Here is a 26,130-nt window from a genome sequence, read left to right on the forward strand (position 1 = left end):
TTCCTTTAAAATGACATTTTATTCAGTGATGTTCACATGTCAAATCCACAAATGGATGTTTCTGGCTGTATTTTACATCTGCTGAAAGGGGAGCCCCCCAGACATTCAGTGTTTTCTGAAAGTAAATCATCAGCATTTCTCTAGTTGATCCTCAAAGGCCAGATTTTGTTTATTCCAAAAAAATGTGCCCCCTGAACTGGATGGAGATCAGAAAACGGAGCCAGCACATAGCACTGCGGATACAGTCGTAGTCAGGGAGCTGCTTGACGAGACCTAGATGGAGACAGAAATTGGATCAGAATTAGAAGACAGTTACTGGAAATAGCCTGCATTCATTAACAACATGTTAACAACATTTAACATATTAACATTTTTTCTTTGAAGTGTGGATGTACTTTGATTGCTCGCCATGTCTCCATTGGGAAGGATGACCCTCTCTGTTGTGACCTTGCACTACACATGCTCAGTTGCTCGCTATTTTCAGGCACTGTGCTGAATATGTAAAGGCCAATGTGCTGACAGCCTAAAGATTTACTGCTGCTCATGGAGCTCTGGGCTTCAGCAAAATGGCCACCTCCAGCAAGGAGAAACAGGAGTGATGCTAAAGGCAATTTACACTGCACACTTATTATGGTAGCATGATTATTAATGTAATATCTGTAGGGGGTCCAAAAGCTGTCTGTGGGGGATGAGGGTCCAAAGGCTGCTCTATGGAGGATGGGTAGTGAAAGCTGCCCTGTGGAAGTTTCACAATCCAGGAATCCTTAAAGAATATTCAGACTACAGACAGCACAATGAGCACAGACCACCATCGTGCACAACAGCCACCCCAAAGCTGAAAAAAACAAAACAAAAAAACAGCTTTGCACTTTCACTGAGGGATTCATTGGTCTTGCTCTTAATCCTGCAATTCCTCCAGGGTTAACATTGGGTGGAAAGGTGATAGTTGGGATGTTAGTCAGACACAACTCATCTTCTCCCTGCCCTGCCGCAACACCAGACTTCCGTGGAACCCTTTTTGAGAAGCCCTGCTGTAGGAGGGGGTCTGACAAGCAGCCCTAAGGAGGGGGTCTAACAAACTGCCCTGAAGGGGGCCAGAAAACTGCTCTGTAGGGCAGCTTTTCTCAACCTTTTAACCATCAAGAACATTTTTTTCTTTTAAAATAATTTCCAGTCTACAGCTCACAGTAGATTAGCACAATCAGTGAGTGTTCGGTATTACAAACAAATTCACCTTTTTAAACAAGAAGCTTTGTTTTGCAGAACAAACATTTAATTTATTAGCAAAATCCATCTGCATTGGGGTTTAGTGGCAAAAATGATAATTGGATTTCAGTGGCTAAAAATACTTCTATGAATCTGTACTTCCCTTGTGGTTTGTCGGCACTACCAATGAATGAAGGTGAATGTCCTCTCTGGTGCCATAGATTTTACTTGTGATAAATAATTTTTCAAAATTGTAACAAATAACGGATTATATTTTCTTCATTTGCGGTCCTGGAATTCTTATTAAAAAGCCCAGTGAAGGGAGTCCGACAACCACCCAGTGTAGGGGGGGGGGGGTTTCGGACAAACGCCCAGTGTAGGGGGTCGGACAAACGCCCAGTGTAGGGGGTCGGACAATTGCCCAGTGTAGGGGGTCGGACAAACGCCCAGTGTAGGGGTTCGGACAAACGCCCAGTGTAGGGGGTCGGACAAACGCCCAGTGTAGGGGGGTGCCGGACAAAAAGCCCTGTAGAGAAGTTTCTCAACCTTTTAACCATCAAGCCAATTTTTTCTTCTAAATTTCAGGGAACCCCTTAAATAATTTTCAGTCTGCAGCTCACAGTAGATTAGCACAAATCAGTGAGTGTTCGGTATTATAATAAACAAATTCACATTTTTAACTAGAAGCTTTGTTCTGTAGAACAAACAGTTCATTTAGTGGCAAAACACATCTGCATTGGGGTTTAGTAGCAAAAATGAAAAATTAGATTTCAGTAGCTAAGAATACTTTTATGTACCCTGTACTTCTCTGCGTCTTGTCGGCACGATCAGTGAATGAAGGTAAATGTCCTCAATGGCACCAGAGATTTTACTTGTGACAAATAATATTTAATGTTGTAACAAATAATAACTGGATTTATTTTCACTTGCTGTCCTGCAAACCCTCCCAAAGAGAAATCCTATTCCCATTATTATTGACGATTCAGAATGTTAATCATTAACCAATACTTTCTGAATTTGGGCTTTTAGTCAGTTTTCTATCCATTTACAAACTGATTTTTCCAAGCCTGTAGACTTTACCTTACAGCTGTGTGTGGGGAACTGTGTCAAACGCTTTTACAAAATCCAAGTATACCACGTCCCCCGCCACCCCTCCGTCCAAGTACGCCACAGCCACCCCTCCGTCCAAGTACGCCACAGCCACCCCTCCGTCCAAGTCCACCACCGCCACCCCTCCGTCCAAGTACACCACCGCCACCCCTCCGTCCAAGTACGCCAGCCCTCCGTCCAAGTACGCCAGCCCTCCGTCCAAGTACGCCAGCCCTCCGTCCAAGTACGCCACCGCCACCCCTCCGTCCAAGTACACCACCGCCACCCCTCCGTCCAAGTACGCCACCCCTCCGTCCAAGTACGCCAGCCCTCCGTCCAAGTACGCCAGCCCTCCGTCCAAGTACGCCACCGCCAGCCCTCCGTCCAAGTACGCCACCGCCAGCCCTCCGTCCAAGTACGCCACAGGGAGTCGCCAAGGTTGTTTTGTATTTCTGCACTCCTCTGCTTCACATTTCTACCATCCCAGCTACTACCATCCTACCTACGCAACCTGTAGTCTCCTCACCCCGCAACGCCACCCACAGGCGAGGGGGTCTGACAGAAGCCCTGAGAGGCCTCAGTATAGACGGACGGTTCCCTCAGCTCAGAGCCCTCAGTATAGACGGACGGTGCCCTCAGCACAGAGCCCTCAGTATTGACGGACGGTGCCCTCAGCACAGAGCCCTCAGTATAGACGGCTCGGTGCCCTCAGCACAGAGCCCTCAGTATAGACGGGCGGTGCCCTCAGCCCAGATCCCTCAATATAGACACACAGAGCCCTCAGTATTGACGGACGGTGCCCTCAGCACAGAGCCCTCAGTATAGACGGACGGTGCCCTCAGCACAGAGCCCTCAGTATAGACGGATGGTGCCCTCAGCACAGAGCCCACAGTAGACGGACGGTGCCCTCAGTATAGACGGACGGTGCCTCCGCCGCCCCTCCGCCCAAGTACACCCCCACCACCCCTCCAAGTACACCACCCCTCCGTTCAAGTACACCACCGCCACCCCTCCGTCCAAGTACACCACCCCTCCGTTCAAGTACACCACCGCCACCCCTCCGCCCAAGTACACCACCGCCACCCTTCCGTCCAAGTACACCACCTCTCCGTCCAAGTACACCACCGCCACCCCTCCCAAGTACACCACAGGGAGTCGTCGATGTTGTTTTATAATTCTGCACTCCTCTGCTTCACATTTCTACCATCCCACCCGGACACAACCGGTACTCTTCTCACCCCGCAACACCACCCACAGGCGAGGGGGTCTGACAGAAGCCCTGAGAGGCCTCAATATAGACGGACAGTTCCCTCAGCACAGAGCCCTCAGTATAGACAGACGGTGCCCTCAGCACAGAGCCCTCAGTATAGACGGACGGTGCCCTTAGCACAGAGCCCTCAGTATATACGGACGGCGCCCTCAGCACAGAGCCCTCAGTATAGACGGACGGCGCCCTCAGCACAGAGCCCTCAGTATAGACGGACGGCGCCAACAGCACAGATCCCTCAGTATTGACGGACGGCGCCCTCAGCACAGAGCCCTCAGTATAGACGGACGACGCCCTCAGCACAGAGCCCTCAGTATAGACGGACGGCGCCCTCAGCACAGAGCCCTCAGTATAGACGGACGGCGCCCTCAGCACAGAGCCCTCAGTATAGACGGACGGTGCCCTCAGCCAAGAACCCTTAGTATAGACGGACGGTGCCCTCAGCACAGATCCCTCAGTGTAGACGGACGGTGCCCTCAGCACAGATCCCTCAGTGTAGACGGACGGTGCCCTCAGCACAGATCCCTCAGTGTAGACGGGCGGTGCCCTCAGCACAGATCCCTCAGTGTAGACGGGCGGTGCCCTCAGCACAGATCCCTCAGTATTGACGGACGGTGCCCTCAGCACAGAGCCCTCAGTATAGACGGACGGTGCCCTCAGCACAGATCCCTCAGTATAGACGGACGGTGCCCTCAGAACAGATCCCGCAGTATAGACGGACGGTGCCCTCAGCCCAGATCCCTCAATATAGACGTACAGAGCCCTCAGTATAGACGGACAGAGCCCTCAGTATAGACGGACGGCGCCCTCAGCACAGAGCCCTCAGTATAGACGGACGGTGCCCTCAGCACAGAGCCCTCAGTATAGTCGGACGGTGCCCTCAGCACAGAGCCCACAGTAGACGGACGGTGCCCTCAGCACAGAGCCCTCAGTATAGACGGACGGTGCCCCCGCCGCCCAAGTACACCCCCACCACCCCTCCATCCAAGTATGCCACCCCTCCGTTCAAGTACACCACCGCCACCCCTCCGTCCAAGTACGCCACCCCTCCGTACACTACCGCCATCCTTCCGTCCAAGTACACCACCCCTCCGCCCAAGTACACCACCGCCACCCCTCCCAAGTACACCACCCCTCCCCGTCCAAGTACACCACAGGGAGTCGCCGATGTTTTATAATTCTGCACTCCTCTGCTTCACATTTTTACCATCCAACCCGGACACAACCTGTACTCTTCTCACCCCGCAACGCCACCCACAGGCGAGGGGGTCTGACAGAAGCCCTGAGAGGCCTCAATATAGACGGACAGTTCCCTCAGCATAGACGGACGGTGCACTCAGTATAGACGGACGGTGCCCTCAGCACAGAGCCCTCAGTATAGACGGACGGTGCCCTCAGCACAGACGGATGGTGCCCTCAACACAGATCCCTCAGTATAGACGGACGGCGCCCTCAGTATTGACGAACGGCGCCCTCAGCACAGAGCCCTCAGTATAGACGGACGACGCCCTCAGCACAGATCCCTCAGTATAGACGGACAGTGCCCTCAGCACAGATCCCTCAGTATAGACGGACGGTGCCCTCAGCACAGATCCCTCAGTATAGACGGACGGTGCCCTCAGCACAGATCCCTCAGTATAGACGGACGGTGCCCTCAGCACAGATCCCTCAGTATAGACGGACGGTGCCCTCAGCACACATTCCTCAGTATAGACGGACGGTGCCCTCAGTATAGACGGACGGTGCCCTCAGTATAGACGGACGGTGCCCTCAGCATAGACGGACGGTTCCCCAAGCACAGATCCTTCAGTATAGACCAGGGGTGAGTAACTGTGGTCCTCCAGCTGTTGTAGAACTACAAGTCTCATGACGCATTGCAAAACTGACATTTGCAAGCATGAGTCCCAAAGGAAGAGGCATGATGGGACTTGTAGTTCATCAAAACCTGGAGGGCCACAGTTGCCCATCCCTGATATAGACAAACGGTGCCCTCAGGACGGCGCCCTCAGTATAGACGGACGGCGCCCTCAATATAGACGGACGGCGCCCTCAGTATAGACGGACGGCGCCCTCAGTATAGACGGACGGCGCCCTCAGTATAGACGGACGGCGCCCTCAGCACAGAACCCTCAGTATAGACGGATGGTGCCCTCAGCATAGATGGACGGTGCCCTCAGCACATAGCTCTCAATACAGACGGACAGTACCCTCAGCCAAGAACCCTGAGTATAGACAGACGGTGCCCTCAGCCCAGAGCCCTCGGTATAGACGGACGGTGCCCTCAGCACAGAACCCTCAGTATAGACGGATGGTGCCCTCACACCACAGAGCCCCCAAGTATAGACAGATGGTCCCCTCCCAGCACAAACCCCCAGTCAGTATAGACGTACAGTTCATGGTACCACTTGAAACTGCCGTAGATGTACGTAAGGAAGTCTTCCAAGTGGTCAGTAACACTTTAACCACCCAAACTAAAACGTTTGGATGGAATAACCTTCGGGATGAAAAAGTCACAACTACAGGAAATGTTTTAAATTAAAAACGACCTACCATCTGCAGCTACAGCAGGACACTTGTCATAGATGTGCTTTGACAGACGTTCCTCAATGTTTTAGCACCAATGGCCTGCCGAGAGAAAAAAAAAAAAATCTTCAGTAATTTACACATTTATCATCATACATACACATTACAAAACAAAGCTGTTTTTTAGTACACACGGGTAGTGGCAGAGACATGAGTAACACTTTTTTCATGCCTTTACGTAAGACGCTCAACCCAAGCTGGAAGCCTTGCGATTTTCTAGAGTTTATTTAACCCTTTCACTGCCAAAGCCGTTTGTGTTGCCTGCACAAATGCTTAAATAAATAAATATCATTTTAGGCCTGAAGATTACATAAAATCCCCAAACATTATAAATATTTTCTGAAAGCAGACACCCTAGAGAATAAACTAGTGGTAGTTCCAATTTTTTTGTCACAACAAATGCCGGACAAACATCCTGTAGGGTGGTGCCGGACAAAACGCCCTGTAGGGAAGTTTGTCAACCTTTTAACCATCAAGCCAATTTTTTCTTCTACATTTCAGGGAACCCCTTAAATAATTTTCAGTCTGCAGCTCACAGTAGATTAGCAGAAATCAGTGACTGTTCGCTATTATAATAAACAAATTGACATTTTTAACTAGAAGCTTTGTTCTGTAGAACAAACATTTCATTTAGTGGCAAAACACATCTGCATTGGGGTTTAGTAGCAAAAATGACAATTAGATTTCAGTAGCTAAGAATACTTTTATGTGCCCTGTATTTCCCTGCGTCTTGTCGGCACTATCAGTGAATGAAGGGAAATGTCCTCTCTGGCACCAGAGATTTTACTTGTGATGAATAATATTTAATGTTGTAACAAATAATAAATGGATTTATTTTCACTTACTGTCCTGCAAACCCTCCCACAGAGAAATCCTATTCCCATTATTATGGACGATTCAGAGTGTGAATCATTAACCAACACTCTGAATTTGGGCTTTTAGCCAGTTATCTATCTATTTACAAAACTGATTTTTCCAAGCCTGTAGACCTTACCTTATAGCTGTGTGTGGGGAACTGTGTCAAACGCTTTTACAAAATCCAGAACAGCCGCCCCTCCGTCCCAAGTACACCCCAGCCGCCCCTCGGCCCAAGTACACCCCAGCCGCCCCTCGGCCCAAGTACACCCCAGCCGCCCCTCGGCCCAAGTACACCCCAGCCGCCCCTCGGCCCAAGTACACCGCAGCCGCCCCTCCGTCCAAGTACACCACAGCCGCCCCTCCGTCCATGTAGCCCTCAGTATAGACGGACAGTGCCCTCAGCACAGAGCCCTCAGTGTAGACGAACGATGCCCGCAGCACAGATGGACGGTATCCTCAGCACAGAGCCCTCAGTATAGACGAACGGTGCCCTCAGCACAGAGCCCTCAGTATAGACGGACGGTGCCCTCACCACAGAGCCCACAAGTATAGACGGATGGTACACTCAGCACAGAGCCCTCAGTATAGACGGACGGTGCCCTCAGCATAGACGGATGGTACCCTCAGCACAGATCCCTCAGTATAGACCTGGGGTGAGCAAATGTGGCCCTCCAGATGTTGTAGAGCTACAAGTCCCATGAGGAATTGCAAAACTGACAGTTACAAGCATGAATCCCAAAGACATGAGGTATGATGGAACTTTTAGTTCACCAAAAGCTGGAGGGCCACAGTTGCCCACCCATGATATAGACGGACGGCGCCCTCAGCACAGAGCCCTCAGTATAGACGGACGGCGCCCTCAGCACAGAGCCCCCAGTATAGACGGACGGCGCCCTCAGCACAGAGCCCCCAGTATAGACGGACGGCGCCCTCAGCACAGAGCCCCCAGTATAGACGGACGGCGCCCTCAGCACAGAGCCCCCAGTATAGACGGACGGCGCCCTCAGCACAGAGCCCCCAGTATAGACGGACGGCGCCCTCAGCACAGAGCCCCCAGTATAGACGGACGGTGCCCTCAGTATAGACGGACGGTGCCCTCAGTATAGACGGACGGTGCCCTCAGCATAGACGGACGGTTCCCCAAGCACAGATCCTTCAGTATAGACCAGGGGTGAGTAACTGTGGTCCTCCAGCTGTTGTAGAACTACAAGTCTCATGACGCATTGCAAAACTGACATTTGCAAGCATGAGTCCCAAAGGAAGAGGCATGATGGGACTTGTAGTTCATCAAAACCTGGAGGGCCACAGTTGCCCATCCCTGATATAGACAAACGGTGCCCTCAGGACGGCGCCCTCAGTATAGACGGACGGCGCCCTCAATATAGACGGACGGCGCCCTCAGTATAGACGGACGGCGCCCTCAGTATAGACGGACGGCGCCCTCAGTATAGACGGACGGCGCCCTCAGCACAGAACCCTCAGTATAGACGGATGGTGCCCTCAGCATAGATGGACGGTGCCCTCAGCACATAGCTCTCAATACAGACGGACAGTACCCTCAGCCAAGAACCCTGAGTATAGACAGACGGTGCCCTCAGCCCAGAGCCCTCGGTATAGACGGACGGTGCCCTCAGCACAGAACCCTCAGTATAGACGGATGGTGCCCTCACACCACAGAGCCCCCAAGTATAGACAGATGGTCCCCTCCCAGCACAAACCCCCAGTCAGTATAGACGTACAGTTCATGGTACCACTTGAAACTGCCGTAGATGTACGTAAGGAAGTCTTCCAAGTGGTCAGTAACACTTTAACCACCCAAACTAAAACGTTTGGATGGAATAACCTTCGGGATGAAAAAGTCACAACTACAGGAAATGTTTTAAATTAAAAACGACCTACCATCTGCAGCTACAGCAGGACACTTGTCATAGATGTGCTTTGACAGACGTTCCTCAATGTTTTAGCACCAATGGCCTGCCGAGAGAAAAAAAAAAAAATCTTCAGTAATTTACACATTTATCATCATACATACACATTACAAAACAAAGCTGTTTTTTAGTACACACGGGTAGTGGCAGAGACATGAGTAACACTTTTTTCATGCCTTTACGTAAGACGCTCAACCCAAGCTGGAAGCCTTGCGATTTTCTAGAGTTTATTTAACCCTTTCACTGCCAAAGCCGTTTGTGTTGCCTGCACAAATGCTTAAATAAATAAATATCATTTTAGGCCTGAAGATTACATAAAATCCCCAAACATTATAAATATTTTCTGAAAGCAGACACCCTAGAGAATAAACTAGTGGTAGTTCCAATTTTTTTGTCACAACAAATGCCGGACAAACATCCTGTAGGGTGGTGCCGGACAAAACGCCCTGTAGGGAAGTTTGTCAACCTTTTAACCATCAAGCCAATTTTTTCTTCTACATTTCAGGGAACCCCTTAAATAATTTTCAGTCTGCAGCTCACAGTAGATTAGCAGAAATCAGTGACTGTTCGCTATTATAATAAACAAATTGACATTTTTAACTAGAAGCTTTGTTCTGTAGAACAAACATTTCATTTAGTGGCAAAACACATCTGCATTGGGGTTTAGTAGCAAAAATGACAATTAGATTTCAGTAGCTAAGAATACTTTTATGTGCCCTGTATTTCCCTGCGTCTTGTCGGCACTATCAGTGAATGAAGGGAAATGTCCTCTCTGGCACCAGAGATTTTACTTGTGATGAATAATATTTAATGTTGTAACAAATAATAAATGGATTTATTTTCACTTACTGTCCTGCAAACCCTCCCACAGAGAAATCCTATTCCCATTATTATGGACGATTCAGAGTGTGAATCATTAACCAACACTCTGAATTTGGGCTTTTAGCCAGTTATCTATCTATTTACAAAACTGATTTTTCCAAGCCTGTAGACCTTACCTTATAGCTGTGTGTGGGGAACTGTGTCAAACGCTTTTACAAAATCCAGAACAGCCGCCCCTCCGTCCCAAGTACACCCCAGCCGCCCCTCGGCCCAAGTACACCCCAGCCGCCCCTCGGCCCAAGTACACCCCAGCCGCCCCTCGGCCCAAGTACACCCCAGCCGCCCCTCGGCCCAAGTACACCGCAGCCGCCCCTCCGTCCAAGTACACCACAGCCGCCCCTCCGTCCATGTAGCCCTCAGTATAGACGGACAGTGCCCTCAGCACAGAGCCCTCAGTGTAGACGAACGATGCCCGCAGCACAGATGGACGGTATCCTCAGCACAGAGCCCTCAGTATAGACGAACGGTGCCCTCAGCACAGAGCCCTCAGTATAGACGGACGGTGCCCTCACCACAGAGCCCACAAGTATAGACGGATGGTACACTCAGCACAGAGCCCTCAGTATAGACGGACGGTGCCCTCAGCATAGACGGATGGTACCCTCAGCACAGATCCCTCAGTATAGACCTGGGGTGAGCAAATGTGGCCCTCCAGATGTTGTAGAGCTACAAGTCCCATGAGGAATTGCAAAACTGACAGTTACAAGCATGAATCCCAAAGACATGAGGTATGATGGAACTTTTAGTTCACCAAAAGCTGGAGGGCCACAGTTGCCCACCCATGATATAGACGGACGGCGCCCTCAGCACAGAGCCCTCAGTATAGACGGACGGCGCCCTCAGCACAGAGCCCCCAGTATAGACGGACGGCGCCCTCAGCACAGAGCCCCCAGTATAGACGGACGGCGCCCTCAGCACAGAGCCCCCAGTATAGACGGACGGCGCCCTCAGCACAGAGCCCCCAGTATAGACGGACGGCGCCCTCAGCACAGAGCCCCCAGTATAGACGGACGGCGCCCTCAGCACAGAGCCCCCAGTATAGACGGACGGTGCCCTCAGTATAGACGGACGGTGCCCTCAGTATAGACGGACGGTGCCCTCAGCATAGACGGACGGTTCCCCAAGCACAGATCCTTCAGTATAGACCAGGGGTGAGTAACTGTGGTCCTCCAGCTGTTGTAGAACTACAAGTCTCATGACGCATTGCAAAACTGACATTTGCAAGCATGAGTCCCAAAGGAAGAGGCATGATGGGACTTGTAGTTCATCAAAACCTGGAGGGCCACAGTTGCCCATCCCTGATATAGACAAACGGTGCCCTCAGGACGGCGCCCTCAGTATAGACGGACGGCGCCCTCAATATAGACGGACGGCGCCCTCAGTATAGACGGACGGCGCCCTCAGTATAGACGGACGGCGCCCTCAGTATAGACGGACGGCGCCCTCAGCACAGAACCCTCAGTATAGACGGATGGTGCCCTCAGCATAGATGGACGGTGCCCTCAGCACATAGCTCTCAATACAGACGGACAGTACCCTCAGCCAAGAACCCTGAGTATAGACAGACGGTGCCCTCAGCCCAGAGCCCTCGGTATAGACGGACGGTGCCCTCAGCACAGAACCCTCAGTATAGACGGATGGTGCCCTCACACCACAGAGCCCCCAAGTATAGACAGATGGTCCCCTCCCAGCACAAACCCCCAGTCAGTATAGACGTACAGTTCATGGTACCACTTGAAACTGCCGTAGATGTACGTAAGGAAGTCTTCCAAGTGGTCAGTAACACTTTAACCACCCAAACTAAAACGTTTGGATGGAATAACCTTCGGGATGAAAAAGTCACAACTACAGGAAATGTTTTAAATTAAAAACGACCTACCATCTGCAGCTACAGCAGGACACTTGTCATAGATGTGCTTTGACAGACGTTCCTCAATGTTTTAGCACCAATGGCCTGCCGAGAGAAAAAAAAAAAAATCTTCAGTAATTTACACATTTATCATCATACATACACATTACAAAACAAAGCTGTTTTTTAGTACACACGGGTAGTGGCAGAGACATGAGTAACACTTTTTTCATGCCTTTACGTAAGACGCTCAACCCAAGCTGGAAGCCTTGCGATTTTCTAGAGTTTATTTAACCCTTTCACTGCCAAAGCCGTTTGTGTTGCCTGCACAAATGCTTAAATAAATAAATATCATTTTAGGCCTGAAGATTACATAAAATCCCCAAACATTATAAATATTTTCTGAAAGCAGACACCCTAGAGAATAAACTAGTGGTAGTTCCAATTTTTTTGTCACAACAAATGCCGGACAAACATCCTGTAGGGTGGTGCCGGACAAAACGCCCTGTAGGGAAGTTTGTCAACCTTTTAACCATCAAGCCAATTTTTTCTTCTACATTTCAGGGAACCCCTTAAATAATTTTCAGTCTGCAGCTCACAGTAGATTAGCAGAAATCAGTGACTGTTCGCTATTATAATAAACAAATTGACATTTTTAACTAGAAGCTTTGTTCTGTAGAACAAACATTTCATTTAGTGGCAAAACACATCTGCATTGGGGTTTAGTAGCAAAAATGACAATTAGATTTCAGTAGCTAAGAATACTTTTATGTGCCCTGTATTTCCCTGCGTCTTGTCGGCACTATCAGTGAATGAAGGGAAATGTCCTCTCTGGCACCAGAGATTTTACTTGTGATGAATAATATTTAATGTTGTAACAAATAATAAATGGATTTATTTTCACTTACTGTCCTGCAAACCCTCCCACAGAGAAATCCTATTCCCATTATTATGGACGATTCAGAGTGTGAATCATTAACCAACACTCTGAATTTGGGCTTTTAGCCAGTTATCTATCTATTTACAAAACTGATTTTTCCAAGCCTGTAGACCTTACCTTATAGCTGTGTGTGGGGAACTGTGTCAAACGCTTTTACAAAATCCAGAACAGCCGCCCCTCCGTCCCAAGTACACCCCAGCCGCCCCTCGGCCCAAGTACACCCCAGCCGCCCCTCGGCCCAAGTACACCCCAGCCGCCCCTCGGCCCAAGTACACCCCAGCCGCCCCTCGGCCCAAGTACACCGCAGCCGCCCCTCCGTCCAAGTACACCACAGCCGCCCCTCCGTCCATGTAGCCCTCAGTATAGACGGACAGTGCCCTCAGCACAGAGCCCTCAGTGTAGACGAACGATGCCCGCAGCACAGATGGACGGTATCCTCAGCACAGAGCCCTCAGTATAGACGAACGGTGCCCTCAGCACAGAGCCCTCAGTATAGACGGACGGTGCCCTCACCACAGAGCCCACAAGTATAGACGGATGGTACACTCAGCACAGAGCCCTCAGTATAGACGGACGGTGCCCTCAGCATAGACGGATGGTACCCTCAGCACAGATCCCTCAGTATAGACCTGGGGTGAGCAAATGTGGCCCTCCAGATGTTGTAGAGCTACAAGTCCCATGAGGAATTGCAAAACTGACAGTTACAAGCATGAATCCCAAAGACATGAGGTATGATGGAACTTTTAGTTCACCAAAAGCTGGAGGGCCACAGTTGCCCACCCATGATATAGACGGACGGCGCCCTCAGCACAGAGCCCTCAGTATAGACGGACGGCGCCCTCAGCACAGAGCCCCCAGTATAGACGGACGGCGCCCTCAGCACAGAGCCCCCAGTATAGACGGACGGCGCCCTCAGCACAGAGCCCCCAGTATAGACGGACGGCGCCCTCAGCACAGAGCCCCCAGTATAGACGGACGGCGCCCTCAGCACAGAGCCCCCAGTATAGACGGACGGCGCCCTCAGCACAGAGCCCCCAGTATAGACGGACGGTGCCCTCAGTATAGACGGACGGTGCCCTCAGTATAGACGGACGGTGCCCTCAGCATAGACGGACGGTTCCCCAAGCACAGATCCTTCAGTATAGACCAGGGGTGAGTAACTGTGGTCCTCCAGCTGTTGTAGAACTACAAGTCTCATGACGCATTGCAAAACTGACATTTGCAAGCATGAGTCCCAAAGGAAGAGGCATGATGGGACTTGTAGTTCATCAAAACCTGGAGGGCCACAGTTGCCCATCCCTGATATAGACAAACGGTGCCCTCAGGACGGCGCCCTCAGTATAGACGGACGGCGCCCTCAATATAGACGGACGGCGCCCTCAGTATAGACGGACGGCGCCCTCAGTATAGACGGACGGCGCCCTCAGTATAGACGGACGGCGCCCTCAGCACAGAACCCTCAGTATAGACGGATGGTGCCCTCAGCATAGATGGACGGTGCCCTCAGCACATAGCTCTCAATACAGACGGACAGTACCCTCAGCCAAGAACCCTGAGTATAGACAGACGGTGCCCTCAGCCCAGAGCCCTCGGTATAGACGGACGGTGCCCTCAGCACAGAACCCTCAGTATAGACGGATGGTGCCCTCACACCACAGAGCCCCCAAGTATAGACAGATGGTCCCCTCCCAGCACAAACCCCCAGTCAGTATAGACGTACAGTTCATGGTACCACTTGAAACTGCCGTAGATGTACGTAAGGAAGTCTTCCAAGTGGTCAGTAACACTTTAACCACCCAAACTAAAACGTTTGGATGGAATAACCTTCGGGATGAAAAAGTCACAACTACAGGAAATGTTTTAAATTAAAAACGACCTACCATCTGCAGCTACAGCAGGACACTTGTCATAGATGTGCTTTGACAGACGTTCCTCAATGTTTTAGCACCAATGGCCTGCCGAGAGAAAAAAAAAAAAATCTTCAGTAATTTACACATTTATCATCATACATACACATTACAAAACAAAGCTGTTTTTTAGTACACACGGGTAGTGGCAGAGACATGAGTAACACTTTTTTCATGCCTTTACGTAAGACGCTCAACCCAAGCTGGAAGCCTTGCGATTTTCTAGAGTTTATTTAACCCTTTCACTGCCAAAGCCGTTTGTGTTGCCTGCACAAATGCTTAAATAAATAAATATCATTTTAGGCCTGAAGATTACATAAAATCCCCAAACATTATAAATATTTTCTGAAAGCAGACACCCTAGAGAATAAACTAGTGGTAGTTCCAATTTTTTTGTCACAACAAATGCCGGACAAACATCCTGTAGGGTGGTGCCGGACAAAACGCCCTGTAGGGAAGTTTGTCAACCTTTTAACCATCAAGCCAATTTTTTCTTCTACATTTCAGGGAACCCCTTAAATAATTTTCAGTCTGCAGCTCACAGTAGATTAGCAGAAATCAGTGACTGTTCGCTATTATAATAAACAAATTGACATTTTTAACTAGAAGCTTTGTTCTGTAGAACAAACATTTCATTTAGTGGCAAAACACATCTGCATTGGGGTTTAGTAGCAAAAATGACAATTAGATTTCAGTAGCTAAGAATACTTTTATGTGCCCTGTATTTCCCTGCGTCTTGTCGGCACTATCAGTGAATGAAGGGAAATGTCCTCTCTGGCACCAGAGATTTTACTTGTGATGAATAATATTTAATGTTGTAACAAATAATAAATGGATTTATTTTCACTTACTGTCCTGCAAACCCTCCCACAGAGAAATCCTATTCCCATTATTATGGACGATTCAGAGTGTGAATCATTAACCAACACTCTGAATTTGGGCTTTTAGCCAGTTATCTATCTATTTACAAAACTGATTTTTCCAAGCCTGTAGACCTTACCTTATAGCTGTGTGTGGGGAACTGTGTCAAACGCTTTTACAAAATCCAGAACAGCCGCCCCTCCGTCCCAAGTACACCCCAGCCGCCCCTCGGCCCAAGTACACCCCAGCCGCCCCTCGGCCCAAGTACACCCCAGCCGCCCCTCGGCCCAAGTACACCCCAGCCGCCCCTCGGCCCAAGTACACCGCAGCCGCCCCTCCGTCCAAGTACACCACAGCCGCCCCTCCGTCCATGTAGCCCTCAGTATAGACGGACAGTGCCCTCAGCACAGAGCCCTCAGTGTAGACGAACGATGCCCGCAGCACAGATGGACGGTATCCTCAGCACAGAGCCCTCAGTATAGACGAACGGTGCCCTCAGCACAGAGCCCTCAGTATAGACGGACGGTGCCCTCACCACAGAGCCCACAAGTATAGACGGATGGTACACTCAGCACAGAGCCCTCAGTATAGACGGACGGTGCCCTCAGCATAGACGGATGGTACCCTCAGCACAGATCCCTCAGTATAGACCTGGGGTGAGCAAATGTGGCCCTCCAGATGTTGTAGAGCTACAAGTCCCATGAGGAATTGCAAAACTGACAGTTACAAGCATGAATCCCAAAGACATGAGGTATGATGGAACTTTTAGTTCACCAAAAGCTGGAGGGCCACAGTTGCCCACCCATGATATAGACGGACGGCGCCCTCAGCACAGAGCCCTCAGTATAGACGGACGGCGCCCTCAGCACAGAGCCCCCAGTATAGACGGACGGCGCCCTCAGCACAGAGCCCCCAGTATAGACGGACGGCGCCCTCAGCACAGAGCCCCCAGTATAGACGGACGGCGCCCTCAGCACAGAGCCCCCAGTATAGACGGACGGCGCCCTCAGCACAGAGCCCCCAGTATAGACGGACGGCGCCCTCAGCACAGAGCCCCCAGTATAGACGGACGGCGCCCTCAGCACAGAGCCCCCAAGTATAGACGGACGGCGCCCTCAGCACAGAGCCCCCAAGTATAGACGGACGGCGCCCTCAGCACAGAGCCCCCAAGTATAGACGGACGGCGCCCTCAGCACAGAGCCCCCAAGTATAGACGGACGGCGCCCTCAGCACAGAGCCCCCAAGTATAGACGGACGGCGCCCTCAGCACAGAGCCCCCAAGTATAGACGGACGGCGCCCTCAGCACAGAGCCCCCAAGTATAGACGGACGGCGCCCTCAGCACAGAGCCCCCAAGTATAGACGGACGGCGCCCTCAGCACAGAGCCCCCAAGTATAGACGGACGGCGCCCTCAGCACAGAGCCCCCAAGTATAGACGGACGGCGCCCTCAGCACAGAGCCCCCAAGTATAGACGGACGGCGCCCTCAGCACAGAGCCCCCAAGTATAGACGGACGGCGCCCTCAGCACAGAGCCCTCAGTATAGACGGACGGCGCCCTCAGCACAGAGCCCTCAGTATAGACGGACGGCGCCCTCAGCACAGAGCCCCCAGTATAGACGGACGGCGCCCTCAGCACAGAGCCCCCAAGTATAGACGGACGGCGCCCTCAGCACAGAGCCCCCAAGTATAGACGGACGGCGCCCTCAGCACAGAGCCCCCAAGTATAGACGGATGGCGCCCTCAGCACAGAGCCCCCAAGTATAGACAGATGGTCCCCTCCCAGCACAGAGCCCCCAAGTATAGACAGATGGTCCCCTCCCAGCACAGAGCCCCCAAGTATAGATAGATGGTCCCCTCCCAGCACAGAGCCCCCAAGTATAGACAGATGGTCCCCTCCCAGCACAAACCCCCAGTCAGTATAGACGGACAGTCCATGGTACCACTTGAAACTGCCGAAGTAGATGTACATAAGGATGTCTTCAAGTGGTCAGTAACACTTTAACCACCCAAACTAAAACATCGTTTGGATGGAATAACCTTCGGGATGAAAAAGTCACAACTACAGGAAATGCTTTAAATCAAAAACGACCTACCATCTGCAGCTACAGCAGGACACTTGTCATAGATGTACTTTGAGCAGACGTTCCTCAATGTTTTAGCATCGATGGACTGTCGAGAGAAAAAAAACAAACTTCAGCATTTCACACATTTGTCATCATACATACACATTACAAAACAAAGCTATTTTTTTCTCATTAGTAGTGGTAGTGGCAGAGACATGGCAGAGACATGAGTAACACTTTTTTCATGCCTTTACTTAAGACGCTCAACACAAGCAGGAAGCCTTGTGATTTTCTAGAGAGTTTAACACTTTCACTGCCAAAGCCGTTTGTGTTTCCTGCACAAATGCTTAAAATAAATAAAAATCATTTTAGGCCTGAAGATTACATAAAATCCCCAAACATTAGAAATATTTTCTGAAAGCAGACACCCTAGAGAATAAACTAGTGGTAGTTCCAATTTTTTTGTCCAACAAAGGTCTAGGAAATGCAAAACTTCAGTAAAAAATACACTAAAGTTAATTTTGGGGCACACAAATGTAATCACTTACCTAACTGTTTGCTAGAATCTATAAGACGAGGTTGCCCTGAGAAAATAGATACCCACCATTTCAAACCTTAAATTTGCATGCGGCTGTGAAATGGCGACAACTTTCAGTACCCTATAGTTTCCTCAGGTGACACTGTAAAAGCCTCCACAGGTCATCAGTGTAGTGTAGAGGGGGCTCAAAAAACTTCTTTTTTTTTTTTTTGAAGGGTGGGGGTGGGATATTTTATGTGCTGTGGTGCAACTAATTTTTTACTATTAAAAACTTTTTTTTTTCTACATCACATACAGGACATACATTCCCCATGTGATGATTTTTTGGGAAACAGATCATCGTTAATGAGACACTCAGGGTCTAATAGACCCTGCATTAATCCCCTGAATGTAATGCAATGCAGGTCGCATTGCATTACATTATTTCCTGGTCATGTTGGTTGGGGATACAGAGGCTGACCTGAAAGTGACATCATACACATCGCTTTCTGGGTGTGTCTGGTCTTGCTCTGTACGCCTGAAATTCCTCCTCACATTGACTGTTTCTACCATCCCAGCTGCCACCTTCCTACCCAGACAGATCCTCTCCTCATCCTGCATCGCCACCTGCAGTGACCAAACACCAGACTTCTGTGGAATTCTAATTAAGAAGCCCCGGGAAGGAGGTCTGACAAACTTCCCTATAGGGGATGCCGGACAAACGCCCTGTACGTGGTGCCGGACAAACGCCTGGTAGGGGTTGCCAGACGAACACCCTGTAGGGGGTACCGGACAAACGCACTATAGCGGGTCTCGGACAAACGCCCTTTAGGGGGTGCCAGACAAACGCCCTGTTGCGGGTGCTGCACAAACGCCTTGTAGCAGGTGCCGCACAAACGCCCTGTAGTGGGTGCCGGACAAATGCAATGTAGGGGGTGCCGGACAGCACCCTGTAGGGGGTACCAAACAAACACCATGTGCTGGACAAACGCCCTGTAGGGGGTGCCGGACACACATCCTGTAGCGGGTGCCGGACAAACGCACTGTAGGGGGTGCCCAACAAATGCAATGAAGGGGGTGCCAAACAACCGCCTTGAAAGGAGTGCCGGACCAACACCCTGTAGGGGGTACCGAACAAACACCTTCTCCGTGGTGCCGGAAAAGCCCTGTAGGGGGTGCCGGAACACGTCCTTTAGGTGGATGCCGGACAAACGTCTTGTAGAGGGTGCTGGACAAAAACGCCCTGCAGGGAAGTTTGTCAACCTTTTAACCATCGAGCCAATTTTTTCTTCTACATTTCAGAGAACCCCTTAAATAATTTTCAGTCTGCAGCTCACAGTAAATTAGCAGAAATCAGTGACTGTTCGCTATTATAATAAACAAATTGACATTTTTAACTAGAAGCTTTGTTCTGTAGAACAAACATTTCATTTAGTGGCAAAATACATCTGCATTGGGGTTTAGTAGCAAAAATGACATATTAGATTTCAGTAGCTAAGAATACTTTTATGGACCCTGTACTTCTCTGTGTCTTGTCGGCACTATCAGTGAATGAAGTTGAATGTCCTCTCTGGCACCAGAGATTTTACTTGTGACAAATAATATTTAATGTTGTAACAAATAATAACTGGATTTCTTTTCACTTACTGCCCTGCAAACCCTCCCACAGAGAAATCCTATTCCCATTATTGACGATTCAGTGTGAATCATTAACCAATACTCTCTGAATTTGGGCTTTTAGCCAGTTATCTATCTATTTACAAAACTGATTTTTCCAAGCCTGTAGACCTTACCTTATAGCTGTGTGTGGGGAACTGTGTCAAATGCATTTACAAAATCCAAGTACAGCTCAGCCGCCCCAAGTACAGCACAGCCGCCCCAAGTACAGCACAGCCGCCCCAAGTACAGCACAGCCGCCCCAAGTACAGCACAGCCGCCCCAAGTACAGCACAGCCGCCCCAAGTACAGCACAGCCGCCCCAAGTACAGCACAGCCGCCCCAAGTACAGCACAGCCGCAATATAACATAGTCGCCCCTCCGCCCCAAGTACAGCACAGCCGCCCCTCCGCCCCAAGTACAGCACAGCCGCCCCTCCGCCCCAAGTACAGCACAGCCGCCCCTCCGCCCCAAGTACAGCACAGCCGCCCCTCCGCCCCAAGTACAGCACAGCCGCCCCTCCGCCCCAAGTACAGCACAGCCGCCCCTCCGCCCCAAGTACAGCACAGCCGCCCCTCCGCCCCAAGTACAGCACAGCCGCCCCTCCGCCCCAAGTACAGCACAGCCGCCCCTCCGCCCCAAGTACAGCACAGCCGCCCCTCCGCCCCAAGTACAGCACAGCCGCCCCTCCGCCCCAAGTACAGCACAGCCGCCCCTCCGCCCCAAGTACAGCACAGCCGCCCCTCCGCCCCAAGTACAGCACAGCCGCCCCTCCGTCCCAAGTACAGCACAGCCGCCCCTCCGCCCCAAGTACAGCACAGCCGCCCCTCCGTCCCAAGTACAGCACAGCCGCCCCTCCGTCCCAAGTACAGCACAGCCGCCCCTCCGTCCCAAGTACAGCACAGCCGCCCCTCCGTCCCAAGTACAGCACAGCCGCCCCTCCGTCCCAAGTACAGCACAGCCGCCCCTCCGTCCCAAGTACAGCACAGCCGCCCCTCCGTCCCAAGTACAGCACAGCCGCCCCTCCGTCCCAAGTACAGCACAGCCGCCCCTCCGTCCCAAGTACAGCACAGCCGCCCCTCCGTCCCAAGTACAGCACAGCCGCCCCTCCGTCCCAAGTACAGCACAGCCGCCCCTCCGTCCCAAGTACAGCACAGCCGCCCCTCCGTCCCAAGTACAGCACAGCCGCCCCTCCGTCCCAAGTACAGCACAGCCATGTATCCGCTCTCCTCCCTCCCCTTTAGCCAGCGGCACCTGCCATGCTGTGTGGAAGCAATCGGGCGCAGCCTCCCGAATGCTCCATCTGACAGAAAGGAGTCCACCTGTCAGATTTACACACAATCCCGGTGTGGGAAGCCACTGGGAATGTAGGTAACAGGTTGTTTCAGTAACCTCTGCAGGAAAACAGAACTGCCAATTAGCATGGCAAACTTACATTTATCTTGGCGGTCCATTCCTCCGGAGAAACACGCTGGCCACAAGCCAAGACTTGGTCCCCGATGTCCTCACACACAGGGGTTGTGCCTACGATAGAAAATCAGAACACTTAGCATTGGTTCTTTTGATGCACATATTTCTCTCTAACCAATCACATCTAGTTGAGCCACTACAGCATATTTCACTGCCTTCTGTGCCTGGACCAGTTTGCTGTCTTGCAAAAGACTCATCCTGCAAATTTAACCACTTGTGGACCACCAGCCATGTACTGCAGACGGGCGGCCCACTCAGGCAAAGTGACGTACTGTACACCGCTGCCTGCTTCTGGGCTTAGAGGGGCGCATGCATGCCCCCCGTGCTGACACTTGCTGTGACTGTACATAGCAGGAGTCTGTCAGCAAGTCCCAGCCAATGAATCATGCCAGGGACCTGCTGATCAGCTGTGTCCACTCACAGCCCAGAGCCCTGTGTTGACAATCAACACAGAGCTATGTACAGAGGGAACGGTGTTTCTGATCCTAGCAAAGCAGGAATAGGAGACAGAGACCGGTAATATATATGTGTGTACACACACACACACACACACACACACACACCATAGTTTGTAGATGCTATACTTTTCATGCAAACCAATCAATACACACTGATTGGGATTTTATTTTTTTTTACCAACGACAAGTAGCAGAATACATTTTGCTCTAAATTTATGAAGAACATTTTTTTATTGGATATGTTTTGTAGCAGAAGATAAAGTTTTTTTCCCCCAAAAAAGGTACATATTTTTTCAGTTTATATCACAAAAAATAAAAATCCCAGTGGCAATCAAATACCACCTAAAGAAAGCTCTATTTGTGTGAAAAAATGCTATAAATTTCATTTTGGTAAAGTTGCATGAGTGTACAATTTTCAGTTAAAGTAGCGCAGTGCTGAAAAGCAAAATAAAAATTAAAAAAAAGCCCTGGTCACGAAAGGGGGGTAAGGGCTAGTTCACACTATATGCAATCAAGTGGGCTTTTTTTCTGCATCAAAAATGCATGCAAGGCGTTTTCCATGTATTTCAATGTCCCTGGTTCACACTAGTGCAGTCAGTTCCAGTTTCTGATGCAGAAAAAAAAAAAAGTGGAACAGGCTGCATTTTTTCTGGAACATAGCAAAGTGCATCAAAACTGCACCGGAACTGCGTGGGGTGTGAACTGTAAGGAAAAACGTATCCGGAGTGTTTTTTTAGTGTGAACCGGCCGTAAAACATTCCGGAGCTCAAGTGGTTAAAGACTGAATAATCTTTAGTAGGAGAGGACACAGATCTTGTTGGTGTGCTCTGATATTCAGGACATCACATGATCAATGGGGATGTATTTAGAAAAGTTTACAGAAGGAATTATTGAAGGAAAAAAAAAAAAAAAAAAAAAGCAAAATTAGAATTGTCTTTTAACCCCTTGCCTACCGGCACTTATCCCCCCTTCCTTACCAGGCCAATTTTCAGCTTTCAGCACTGTTGCACTTTGATTGACAATTGTGCGGTCATGCAACACTGTACCCATATGAAATTTTTATCATTTTTTTCTCACAAATAGAGCTTTCTTTTGGTGGTATTTAATCGCCGCTGGGCACTTTACTTTTTGCGCTATAAACAAAAAAAGTGCAAAAAATGTGAAAAAAAATTCTTTGTTTCTATTATAAAATTTTTCAAAGAGGTAATTTTTCTCCTTCACTGATGTGTGTTGATGAGGCAGCACTGATGGGCACTAATAGGCAGCACTGATGGACACGGATAGGCGGCACTGATGGACACGGATAGGCGGCACTGATGGGCGGTACTGAGACAGCACTGATAGGTGGCACTGACTGGCTGCACTGCTGGGCACTGACTGGCTGCACTGGTGGGTACTGGTCAGTGGCACAGGTGGGCGGAACTGGTGGGTGGCACTGCAGGGCACTGATCGGCCGATTTTCGCTCTGTTAGTTGAGTCAATGGCAGCGGCCGATTTTTGTGGTTCCTCCCCTTTTCGGTGATTGGGCATGTTGGAATATTCGTGAAAAACAACAGATTTTCGACTCAATGATGGTCAAATCGCACGATCGTTTTTCCGAAAAGAATATGTGCATGAGCCATGACCTGGGAGGAACAGAACTTTCACCTGTTATATGGGGTGAACTTTATGACTTTGTCGGCTGATTTTCAAAATCATTGATGGCGCCATCGGATTACCGAGCGAACGACGTTTTCAATTTTCAGATGAAAAATCATTCGGAATTCGACCCATGTATGGCCTGCATTAAACATTTTATATTTTTAATATTGCGCTGTTTATTTCCTCCTCCCCACCCTGTCTGTCTCCAGCCCCACCCTTAGGATTAGCTGGGAGGGGAGAGACCTTGCAGTGCAATGAGCACCGATTGGCTGCTCCTCAGGAAAGGGGCATGTCCAGCTGATCCTTTATCCCTTTTGCTGTCAGAGCCGTTTTTTGCACAAGTTTAAAAAAATTATTTTAGGCTTAAAGATGACACAAAACCCCCAAATATATTTCCTGAAAGCCGAGACCCCGGAGAATACAATAGTGGCACTTCCAATTTTTATATCACATGATATTACCGCAAAATTTCAGTAAAAAATACTAACGTTTTTATTTTAGGGCACAAAAAAAAGCAATAAATTAGCTGATTTTTTTAGTAAAATATAACAGACGAGGTTGCAGCGATGACACCGATCATCTGGGGATACAGCTGCTGGTTATCGGCTGCACTGTCCTCGCACTGTCCCAGCATGAGGAGTACTGCTGATATCCGGCAATTGTCAGAGGAGGGATCGGCACCGATCAGCAGTGCCCACCTGTGCACATCAGTGCCGCCTACCATCCGTGCCCCACATCACTGCCGCCCACCATCAGAGCAGCCTACCATCAGTGCCCCACATTAGTGCTGCCTACCATCAGTGCCCCACATCACTGCCGCCCACCATCAGTGCAGCCCACCATCAGAGCAGCCTACCATCAGTGCCCCACATCACTGCCGCCTACCATCAGTGCCCCACATCACTGCCGCCCACCATCAGTGCAGCCCACCATCAGAGCAGCCTACCATCAGTGCCCCACATCACTGCCGCCTACCATCAGTGCCCCACATCACTGCCGCCCACCATCACTGCTGCCTCATTAACACACATCAGTGAAGGAGAACAATGACCTGCTTGGAAAATGTTATAATAGAAACCCCCCCCCTCGTGAGTACAGACCCCCGAAGAAAGCTGTGTGAGGAATGATACACAGGTCACGTGTGTGCGGTGTCACATGACCACGATTGTCCTCTGAAGTGTGACACCGATGACAGCTGAACATTGGCCGGGAAAGGAGGGGGAGACGTGTCTGGTAGGCAGTGACATCCCGGGAGGGGAAGGGGGGGTGCGCCACTCCATGAAAAGGCAAGTTGTAAAGCAAGCCGCCGATCCCCGCAGGATGTGCCGGATCTGCGGACTGGGGAGGATAATGGATCGGAGTCCCATCCATTCTGCTCAATCCGCAGATCCGATCCATCCTGCGGGGATCGTCGGATGGGGTGTTACCGCCCCGGGTGACACCAACCCTAGGGACGCCTCTGCCGGTACCGGAAGGTAAGTGGTTAAAAAAAACACAAAAAAGGAACCCACCATTGTATTCTCCGGGGCGTTACAACATGTTCCGAGTTCTAATGTTCTAGCAAACCAACCAGATGTAAACAAAAAGAACTACAAGTTTCAGCCCGCCATCCACATTACCAGAACACGGACATCCCATACTGCCATAGAATCCCTGTCACACATCATCCTCATCCGGGAACATTTCCTGTCATGGTTTTCCCGCCATCACATACAGCGGCCCCTCACCTCTCCTCCGGGCTCCCCGGCCAGGTTGTCCTTCATACTTCCCGCCATTTTTTCTCTCCCCTCACGCGCGCCAGACTCTCTTACCGCCGAAGCAACACTCAGCAGAGCTCTGCACGTCGACGCAGATGAGACGGAGAGGCGCATGCGCAGACAGAGGACGGGATGGCTCGCTGTCAGAAACAAGACGAAGAGCGGACAGCGACGCTTAGAAGCTGGAGAGGGAACTGCAATTGTAATCAGCGCCTACTGGGCGCACAGCGGGGATGCGGTTTTTGGCTGCATTTGAATTCCAGCTGTCTGGATCCGGGGGTGTCCGAACTTCTGGCCTTCCATCGGGAGAAGACGAATTGTTTTGGGCCTACTCATAAAAAGTCCCGCTGTCCTCATTTGCCCCTCTGTCCTCCTGTCCCTCTTCCCCTCTGTCCTCCTGCCCCTCTGTTCCCCTGTCCTTCTGCCCCCTCTGTTCCCCCGTCCCTCTGCCCTACTGTCCCCCTGTCACTCTGTCCCCCTGGCCCTCCATCTCTCTGTCCCCCTGGCCCTCCATCTCTCTGTCCTTCCGTCTCTCTATCCCCCTGCCCCTCTGTCTCCTTGCTCCTCTGTCCTCCTCATTTGTCCCTCATTCTGGTCTGATCTCTGTAGTTATATATAAAATGTACTATTTATCAAAAAGAGAAGCGCGGGCAGAAATCGTCACCCTCAGCCCATAATCCCAAGTCGCACTGCAGTTGCAGAAAAACGCACCACGCATGCTTCATACCTCCTAACTGTCACTGATTCACTGTCCTCATTTGTCCCTCTGTCCTCCTGCCCCTCTGCCCTCCTGCCCCTCTGTCCCCCTTTCCCCTCTGTCCCCCTGCCCCCTCTGTTCCCCTGCCCCTCTGTCCCTCTGTCCTCCTGCCCCTCTGTCCTCCTGCCCCTCTGTCCCCCTGCCCCTCTGTCCTCCTGCCCCTCTGTTCCCCTGTTCCTTTGTCCTCCTGTCCCTCTGTTCCCCTGTCCCTCTGCCCCTCTCTCCCCCTGCCCCTCTGTCCTTCTGTCCTACTGTCCCTCTGGCCCTCATCTCTCTGTCCTTTCGTCCCTCTATTCTTCCATCCTTCTACCCCTCCGTCCCCCTGCCCCTCCGTCCCCCTGCCCCTCCGTCCCCCTGTCCCTCCGTCTCTCTGTCCCTCTTTCCCCATGCCCCTCTATCTCCCTGCTCCTCTGTCTCCCTGCTCCTCTGTCATCCTCATT

At 50.6% G+C, this 26,130-nt stretch overlaps 1 protein-coding gene across 11 annotated transcripts; it reads right to left on the minus strand.

The window, feature by feature from the left end:
- LOC149464656 (uncharacterized) lies at positions 1 to 25,300 on the minus strand. Of its 11 annotated transcripts, none has more exons than XR_016312327.1 (6): positions 24,904 to 25,286; positions 21,043 to 21,131; positions 17,465 to 17,540; positions 8,903 to 8,977; positions 6,113 to 6,187; positions 1 to 273 (listed from the first exon to the last, which is right to left on the minus strand). XR_016312327.1 is itself a non-coding variant. In XM_089674252.1 (3 exons), exons 1-3 carry the CDS (start codon positions 25,045 to 25,047, stop codon positions 170 to 172), a joined length of 324 nt encoding a protein of 107 aa, XP_089530378.1. In that variant the 5' UTR covers positions 25,048 to 25,289; the 3' UTR covers positions 1 to 169. The 11 variants fall into 11 exon arrangements, 1 of the variants encoding a protein (XP_089530378.1); XR_016312325.1 differs by lacking the exon at positions 8,903 to 8,977 and adding an exon at positions 14,483 to 14,557 and having other exon boundaries at positions 24,904 to 25,279; XR_016312332.1 differs by lacking the exons at positions 8,903 to 8,977; positions 21,043 to 21,131 and adding an exon at positions 14,483 to 14,557 and having other exon boundaries at positions 24,904 to 25,296.
- Positions 25,301 to 26,130: the final 830 nt, after the last annotated feature.

Source organism: Staurois parvus, unplaced genomic scaffold (genome assembly GCF_062004578.1).
Source record: "Staurois parvus isolate SC_StPar_1 unplaced genomic scaffold, SC_StPar_1.0 ptg000149l, whole genome shotgun sequence".
NCBI lineage: Eukaryota > Metazoa > Chordata > Amphibia > Anura > Ranidae > Staurois > Staurois parvus.

What these genes read in the sequence shown, in the direction of transcription:
- LOC149464656 (XM_089674252.1), bottom strand. Translation starts at nt 25,047, where the DNA reads ATGCGCCTCTCCGTCTCATCTGCGTCGACGTGCAGAGCTCTGCTGAGT. An exon ending in CCGGGGAGCCCGGAGGAGAG is followed by an intron (nt 17,541 to 24,903) that starts GTGAGGGGCCGC and finishes TTCTCTCGACAG; the next exon opens with TCCATCGATGCTAAAACATT. An exon ending in TCCTGCTGTAGCTGCAGATG is followed by an intron (nt 274 to 17,464) that starts GTAGGTCGTTTT and finishes GTCTCCATCTAG; the next exon opens with GTCTCGTCAAGCAGCTCCCT.